Source organism: Myotis brandtii, unplaced genomic scaffold (genome assembly GCF_000412655.1).
Source record: "Myotis brandtii unplaced genomic scaffold, ASM41265v1 scaffold1080, whole genome shotgun sequence".
Classification (NCBI taxonomy): Eukaryota; Metazoa; Chordata; class Mammalia; order Chiroptera; family Vespertilionidae; genus Myotis; species Myotis brandtii.
Window position 1 is genome coordinate 385,879 of NW_005353677.1, and position 9,111 is coordinate 394,989.

The 9,111-nt window shown below is 37.0% G+C and overlaps 1 protein-coding gene across 1 annotated transcript in view; it reads right to left on the minus strand.

Annotated features, from left to right (window-relative positions):
• TMF1 (TATA element modulatory factor 1) overlaps positions 1–6,900 on the minus strand; it is a 36,961-nt gene extending 30,061 nt beyond the window's left edge. The window contains exons 1-4 of the mRNA XM_014542491.1: positions 5,693–6,900; positions 3,957–4,060; positions 3,183–3,309; positions 858–963 (exon numbers count right to left, since the gene is read on the minus strand). Of these exons, the coding sequence (XP_014397977.1) occupies positions 858–963; positions 3,183–3,309; positions 3,957–4,060; positions 5,693–6,481 (1,126 nt within the window). The 5' untranslated portion in view covers positions 6,482–6,900. The remainder of the gene's footprint in view (positions 1–857; positions 964–3,182; positions 3,310–3,956; positions 4,061–5,692) is intronic.
• Between the last annotated feature and the right edge of the window lie 2,211 nt (positions 6,901–9,111).

Here is a 9,111-nt window from a genome sequence, read left to right on the forward strand (position 1 = left end):
AAAGTCCTTCAGCCCAGCCTGCACCCTTTCAAGTCCGGGAGCCCTCCAGGGATGTCTGACTGCGGGGAGCGGGCCTAAGCCGCAGGCGGACATCCTTAGTGCTGCCACTGAGGCAGGTCTTGGTGCTTGCCAGCCATCAGCCCGGCTTGTGGCTGAGCGGCGCTCCCCCTGTGGGAGTGCACAGACCACCAGGGGCAGCTCCTGTGTTGAGCGTCTTGGTTTAAATGATAGGCTGTGCCCAACTGGCGTGGCTCAGTGGCTGAGCGTCAACCTATGAACCAGGAGGTCACGGTTCGATTCCAGGTCAGGGGACATGCCTGGGTTGCGGGCTCGATCCCCATTGGGGGGCGTGCAGGAGGCAGCTGATCAATGATTCTCTCTCATCATTGATGTTTCTTTCTCTCTCTCCCTCTCCTCTTCTCTCTAAAATACAATGGGGATCGAGCCCGCAACCCCCCAGGCATGCCTTAACTAGAATCGAACCCAGGACCCTTCAATCCGCAGGCTGACGCTCTATCCACTGAGCCAAACCAACTAGGACAATAAAAATATTTTTTTAAATAAATAAATAAATGACAGGCTGTAAGACCTGTTACAAGCTTGCTTCAGGAAGCACAAACTTCTATTTTTCAGAGAATTATTAATTTCTATCTCTAGAAAAAAAAACTACATTATGTGTATATCTGCCTCTGTACATCTTGCTCCTCATTCTTCCATAAATTATAACCTACCATTTCTGAGATTTAAGTGCAAGCCTTACTTGCTTCCAATGTTTTTTTATTAGGAACAGCAGCTAGTTATGTGGCAAGTATTTTTCCTGTCTTTACCAGATTTTTCATAATCAATTAAATACGCACCTTCTTCCAATAATCCTCGGATCTGCTCATCTTTCTCTTTCAAAAGGTCTGAAGTTTCACTACAATTTAATCTAGTTGCAAGTTCCTCTTTCATAGTTTTGATTTCCTAGTTAAAAAAAAATAATAATGTAAATACCATAAAGAATTACTTTCATTCTGGGCATATTTTTCAATTATCTTCCATATTCCCAAAAGTCATCAATAATCACATTCTTGATAAGAATTCGTAAGTTCTGTTCTGTTACCCTGAATTTATTACCTTGGTTAATTAAGACTAAGAAAACAACTTTGAAAATGATATACAAAACCTGAATTCAGATATAAACAGGTTTTAATATGGAAATGGAAATGAGAATAAGTTAAATCAATACTCTTCTTGAGTTTCTCTACCTACATTTTCTACAAGCATTATAATTGGAACAACATTTCAAACAGTACATGTCTCCATTTCTCACTGTATTTCTTTTCCTTATTAAAACTCAGTCACACTACTAGCGTGTTGTGAAATGAAAGGAAAACCATTATTATATAAAGTTTGATCTACTTTAATAAAGCAGAGATTCAGCAGAAATATGTCAAGATAGTTTATCTTTAAAAGCTACAATGGAGAAGTGCGATGAGATGGAAAGTCTTCTATAATTTAAAATTTGGTTTTAAGAGATGCTCTGGAATTAAAAATAGCTAAAAACAACTAACATTTATTAGGTATGTAAAGCATACTTTGTATCCATTATCCTTTAATCCTAATAGCAATCCTATGAGGGAGGCAACTACTGTATGATTCAACTACACAAACAAGAAAACTAAGACTCAGAAAGATTGAGTAAACTTTCAAGGTCAGAAAGCTATTAAATTGGTAGAGTTAAGACTTGAAACCAGGTCTGTGGAACCCCAAAGCCCATGCTCTGAACCACCCATAACATTGCTATCCATTTCCAATTGTCAAAATTTTGATTCACACATCAAGGTCCAGTAAGAACGTCATGTCTTCCGTGAAACCTTCCTCAATTACCCTGGTCAGAATTCATCCTCTATAATACCATTCCAAACTGCTTATTCATCTGTATAACATTTAATTCTGCCTAGTACTTTACAGTTGTTGACATTGTCTTCTATCACTAGAAAAGCAAATTTGTCACTTAAGGTAATTCAATTTACCTTTGAATGGCCTATGCCTCTTAAGCAGGTCATACATGGCAATACATATAAAAATGTGTTAAAATTTAGGGCCTAAGTTTTTTCCTTTACAGTTAATGGTTTCAATCTATTTTAGATCTATAATTCAAAGTACATTATAGGAAACAAACATTACTTAAAATCCAATTTCTTGATTAAACTGGACCAGATGAAATATAGTAGGGACAAGAAGAGGTAACTTGGTTAGGTAGTCTCAGGTTATTACTAGTGTCTGAAATGAACTAGCTAGTTAAAACAACCAAGCAAATGGAGGTATATGACATATTTCTTTTCTGTAAGAGTATATGCAGAAAAATTATATTAACATTAACAGTGGTCAAGAAGGGGAAAGGCAACCTGAGAATGGCAAATGCTAAGAAATGTGATTATTCACAGTTGGATTACAAGCAATAATTACTAACCTTAGTTGGTTACCAATTTCTGAAATAACCAACTGTTCCAAATGATAAGACTCAGAACAATGGTCCCCAACTAGGAGTGATTTGACTCCAAGGGGAACATTTGGCAATGTCTGCTAACATTTTCAATTAGCACAGCTGAGGGGAACAGCAGGATGGCAATAGGGAAGGGTGATACTGTTATCTTGTATGTAGGGCCTGGGATGCTAGTCAACACCCTACCATGCACAGGACAGCTCTATACAACATAAAATTACATACCACAAAATGTCAACAGTGCTAAGGTTGAGAAATCCTACATTAGAATAAATAAATGTTATGCCCCCCAAGAGTTAATATATTTTAAAATTACTTTGACTTGAAGAAGTATGTATGTTTGAAGTGGTAGAAAATTAACAAACCAGAGTAATGATAAATTTTATTTAGAGGGATCATTTAGACTTGTATTATTTACTTTGATGAAATTATTATTTACAAAAATTAGTCTAGTGATCCTTGCTATATATTTTGCAAGGACTTATAAATTACACAAACAAGTATTTGCTTAGAATTTTTTAAAGTATCAAAATGTATCATTTTAAAGGTATTGAAAAATTTACAAGTGTTAATATTCTATAGTATCCCTTTACTCTTACCTCTCTTTTTTCCAATACCAAAATACAATGAAGGCACTGCTCAAAAATCTATGTCCCTATAGAGTTTAATTAATATTATTTTAAACTTCCATTACCTTTTTAGCAGCATCTCTCTCTTTGCAGGCTAGCTGAACTTTCTTTTCTGCTTCTGCAATTCTTTGAGCAAACTCATCTTTCAAGGAAGAAATGCTGCTGCTTTCTTCTTTCACTCTGAACATTTCACTAAATTTAAAATAATACTGAGACTGAGGATACTTGTTTAAATATTCCGAAGTTAACAAAATGAGTTCAGTTTGCAAAAGGAAAATGACATTGTCTTCAACACATGCTATAATAGATTAGTTTTAGTCCTGTTAACTTTTCAGAGAAAAATTACCCGCTTAATTTATTTTAAAACACCTGAAAGAAAACCCATTAATAACTGAAAATGTCAACAATGTTTGATATGTAAAAATAAGATAAAAGTAAATGAAATTTTTCATTTTGAATCTTGTGTCACATTTTACCAACCACCTTCATAAAGCAAGTTAATACTCGGTATTTTTTTAAAAACTATAATATCACTGTTTTAATCTCTAATACTAAAATATTATTAATAAGGGGAAAAAGGTTGGGGTTTTTTTTTGCAAAATACCTCTCTTCAATGCCAAAGGTAATATGGTCAAGATAATATGAGGAGAAAAGTAATCTCTAAGGTTAGAATTGAAATGCTATTCAAATTTTAATAATTATAAACAAGTTAAATTATAAACCATTTTAATTTAAATAATTATAAACAAGTTAAATTATAAATCATTTTCTTAAGTAACATCCAAGTGTATGGGCTTCTATGAAATGTAAAAAATGACTCACATTTGTAAAATACTTACTCTTTCAGATTATCGTAAGCTTCTTCTAGAAGTGCTTTTTCTTTACTAAGAGATAATAACTGAGCCTCCCTTTTGTCCAGTTTCTCGTTCAGAAATGCAACTTTCTAGACAAGGAGCATGACAAAAGTCAAACATTTAACATGCAGTGACAAGTTAAAAAGTAACCACTATAATCAATAAAACAGCATTATCTCATAAAAAGAATCAAATATTGAGAACAAAATGAATACAGCACAAGAATTCATACACAGCTGGTAGGAGAGTATAAAGTAGTACAAGCACTTAGCAGGTGGGAGTATAAATTAGTAAAACACTTTGAAAAACTGTCAGGCAATATCTAACTAAAGATGCAGAAAATTCTACTTTTAGGTCTACCTTAGAGGAGAAACTTGCTGCATGTGTTATACAAGAATACCTACAGTAGTTAGTAACAGCAAAACTTGGGAAGAATGTGCATATTTCACCGAGAGATGTTATAAAAAATCCTATATAATAAAAGCCTAATATGCTAAGTGTCCAGTCGTCCGGTCCTCCGTTCAACCAATCAAAGCGTGATATGCTAATGATATGCTAAGGCTGCTCAACTGCTCGCTATGACATGCACTGACCACCAGGGGGCAGATGCTCCAACTGGTAGATTAGCTTGCTGCTGGGGTCCGGCCAATAGGGACTGAGCGAGATGGGCCAGACACGCCCTGGAGTCCTCCCATGGTCCCTCCTCGGCCCAGACTGTGCACTGGTGGGTTCCCTCAGCCTGGCCTGCTCCCTCTCGAAATCCAGGACCCCTCGGGGATGTCAGAGAGCCAGTGGTGTCAGCCCAATCCCGCAGGCCAGGCCGAGGGACCCCACTGGAGCACAAATTCATGTACCACGTCTCTAGTAAATAAATAAAAGAAGGGCTTCAAAGTCTCCAGTAACGTTCTACATCTTAGCAGAACAGTGGGTATACAAGTGTATGTTTTTCCATATTATTCTTTAATCCAAATATATAACATGTAACCTTTTAAATATAATACACTATATTTAAAAAGTAACTTCAGAAAATCCATAGGCATGTAATTTTAAAATCTCCAGAATATATTGGAATAAAAAAAGCTAAGCAAGAAGAAATGGTTATGAGATCCTGCTGGAGCAGTGATACACTTATGAAGGGGGAAAAATGGTGCCTTTTGTACTAAAAAAAATTAACTCACTTGATTTAAGTCTAGATTAATCTAGGAATCACTTATCTTCTTAAAATAGTTCAAAAATATCTTATTGAAATAAATAGTATTGTTTTCTAGGAATTCAAACTGCTAGTAAAACTGCAGCAAGGCATTTCATTTGTGAATATTAGACCCAGGTAAGAGAGGCTGGCACTTTTTTACATAAGTAATTCAGCACATGGCATTTATAGGGCAGTTCTTCAAACATCCTATATTTCTCAGAGGAGGCTATCAAAGATGCCACATGCGGCCTGGCCGGCGTACTTCAGTGGTTGAGCGCCGACCTATGAACCAGAAAGTCATGGTTGAATTCCTGGTCAGGGCACATGCTGGGTTGCGGGCTCGATCCCTAGTGTTGTTTGTACAGGAGACAGCTAATCAATGATTCTCTTTCATCACTGATGTTTCTATCTCTCTCCCTCTCCTTTCCTCTCTGAAGTCAATAAAAATGTATTAAATAAATAAATAAAATAAACACATGATTTAATCTCTGAAGAGTATCCAAAACCCTCTTGCACTTTCTAGAGTTACCTTGCAAATGTCCTCCTCCTCAGAAAGTGCTTCTGGCTGACTTCCTGCAGCTTCGCACTGCTCAGCCACCTTGTCTAAGACAGTGTGTCCTTCATTTATTGGCGGAGAAGAAACCAAGATATCAGGCTGTTCACAGTTCACAGGAGTTGCACTCCGTCCACTTTCTTCCATTTCTGTTTCCTCCGTGGGTATAACTGTTTCATTTACTTCTTCCTCCGATTTTCCTTCAACAGGTTCAACTACTTTAGTCTTTGGGGTTGAAGGATTAACTATAATAGGCACTAAAGCATAACCCTTGCCTGACAATTCGTCGTCTGAATTGATTTCACTTACACTTCGGCTATCTAATGACTGTACACTAAACGAGTCTATTCTTTCAAAAGCATCAGATGAGCAGCAACTCTCAGTGAGTTTGGGGAAGTCGTCTAAACGATTATACTCGGGACAAGCAGATGCTGAGAGAAGCTGAAAAGATGTCTGCATCAAGTGAAGACTTGATTTTGAATCTGTAGTCTCTTGTCTCGAACTTGCTGAGCTCTCACTTATTACACTTTCATGATCTAAAACTTCAATATCACTGGTAGTAGAAGTACCTGAGGAGAAGGTACTAACGGGAGGAGAAGGTGTATTGCTCTGTCTGTCTTCGTGTTTCTGTTCCTTTGCTTCTGAAGCTATGTCCTTTGTTTCTGCTGTGGGAGACTGCGTAGACATGTTAGACACACTTTCCCTCGTTGTTTTCACATTAATTACACTCTCAGATACTTTCGAACTTAGGGTTGACACCTTCATATCAGAATCTTTATTAACGGTTTCTCCATGCTCGCCTTCAGTTTTAGGTGACAGAGTGGCTACTGCCCGGTTTTCCCCTGGGGACACACAGGGAAAAGAGTCAGTCCCTTTTGACTCAGTTGTTTCAGGTGTTCTTGACCCTCCAGTGTGCACGGTCTCCTGTAAGGTGCTTTTCACTTCTTCTTCTGGTCTCTGTGATTTAGCCGGCGGTTTGGATACCACTGGACTCTTCTGAATGGTCTGCACATCCGCTGGCGAGAGAAAGGCACTGAAGAAATTTTCAGATTCATCTACCACCGTTCTCCGAACTGGCTTTGTAATTGCTTTAGGAGAGGCTGCTGGTTGACTCTGAGGCTCTGCGTTTGATTTTATTCCCCAGGTTGAAGTATCCCATCCTCCACTGACAGGGGGACTTATTCCTTTGACAAAAAATATATATATACATATTTAAAAGTAAAAATTATATATATTATACAACAATCATTATTGTAAGTCAATATAAATATGTTAAAAAAAGAAAGTCAATGGAATACAATCTATAATTTGTCCCTGTTAAACTCTTTGCCTACTATATAATTAGTTAGTGGGTTAACTTTGGACCTTAAAGAGGAAAACTGGTATGCATCTGTCCAAAAGAAATTAAAAACAAAGATAAAAGACTGGATGAGGCCTGGACTACCAAAGCAAGTATATTATTCCCTCCCACAACAAATCAAGAAAACAATGGTATGTTCTAAAACATGCTAAGCCCAAGATACATATGATGTATTTCATAATAATTGGCAGTATCTTCATGGCAAATTGATATTACCTTCTATTAAGTTAGCTTCATATTAATTTTATTCTTGTAATATCAAGAATAAAACATAGTTATGAGCTAGACAAGAGAGCAACACTAAAAAACTGAACCAAAATACTGGTGACAAATGTCCTTTTTTCAAAAGATCAAAGTAAACTGATGGGGACAATAACTTCAAATTCATTTTCAGTCACTTAATAACAAGCTCATTCTACAAGTCCCACTTTCCAAATCCACTCCAATTGAAAGTTTTGTTCTAATTGCTAAATTATGTCAGCAAATAGTAGGTCATATAAATTTCATAAATGTGCATTTTTATTAAAATTACTGCTCTTTAATATAGATGGTAACTTACACTAGAATTTTTTAAAAACAGGAAAAATATCGCTGGGTAAGAAAAGGTAATTGTATTAGTCATAGACATGTATGCTACTAAAAAAACCCAATGATAAATCAAAAATGGCATATTCCCTAAAATGTTTAAAGAATTCATTTATTTAAATTATGCCTTTTCTATATTTAAAAGTGGCTGAGAATTATCACAAATTATGCACAATTAGAAGTTGGTGGCCAGAACACAAATACCTAAAAATTCCTACAAACTGCCAAGCCCTATATTAAAGTCTATCCTTTAATATGACTTTGGCGGCATATAGAAAATTTCAGTTTAAGGACATAGTTTATATCCACTTGTTCAGCATATTAAAACAATGTAAAAAGGTGAAAACAAAAATTTAAGATGCAAATGAACAAGCAAGAATAAGTCTGCTAATTTAGTTTAAGTCATCTTAATGAATTATAGAAGTCAAATTTGTCTCTTGGAAAATGTTTTATATAAAGCCCAGGTTATCTGATATCCACTTAAAATACTCCTTTCTGACCCGGCCAGCATGGCTCACGGTTCGACTCCAGCCCGGGGCACATGCCCAGGTTGCAGCTCAAACCCCAGTGTGGAGCCTGTGGGAGGCAGCAGATCAATGATTCTCTCTTCATTGATGTCTCTCTCTCTCTCCTTCTCCCTTCCTCTCTGAAATGAATAAAAATATATTTTTAAAAAATACTACTTTCTGAAGACTGGTCATGTTGTAATCATGGCAATGTAAAATAAAAATAGGTGATCAATAAATATTAATGGCATTTCACTAAAATCCGAGTCTATTCTGGATAACATTTTAAAAAGTGATTATATAGCCCTGGCTGGTGTAGCTCACTGGGTTGGGCTGCATCCCGTGCACCAAAAGATTGCCAGTTCCAATCCCGGTCAGGGCACGTGCCCAGGTTGAAGGTTCGATCCCTGGTCCGGGCATGTGCACAAGGCAACCGATCAATTGTTTTTCCTCTCACATGGATGTTTTTCTCTCCCTTCCTTTCTCTCTAAAATTCAATAAAACATATTTTAAAAACAATAAAAAATTAAAACGAATTATACAGCACAATTCAAGCCCCAGGTTTCATAAAACGAGTATTCTTATATTTAAAACTTACTGTCTGCTTTAAAGTTCAGTATTAAAAATGTGGGGTACCTGTGGGAAGGGCAGTTGAGCTACTGCAACAAGTCTAACACCTGTAATAGAGTGATCGGATCCTGACAGTAGACATGGGCCAAAAAATCTCAAAATGTGGTACCTCAAATTTAGGTCCTGACTTTTCAGCGACGTAAAATTAGGAACAAATCCGGGAAAGGAGTCGCTAAGAATAACTTGCTGCTTTCCAGGGGCCACACAGCCCAGACCTGCACGCCTTTACCCCCACAAAAGGCTAACGTTTCGGACACGCAGAGCCAAGCGCAGCCCGAGACCCTGCGAGGGCGGGAGACCCCCGAACAGACCCA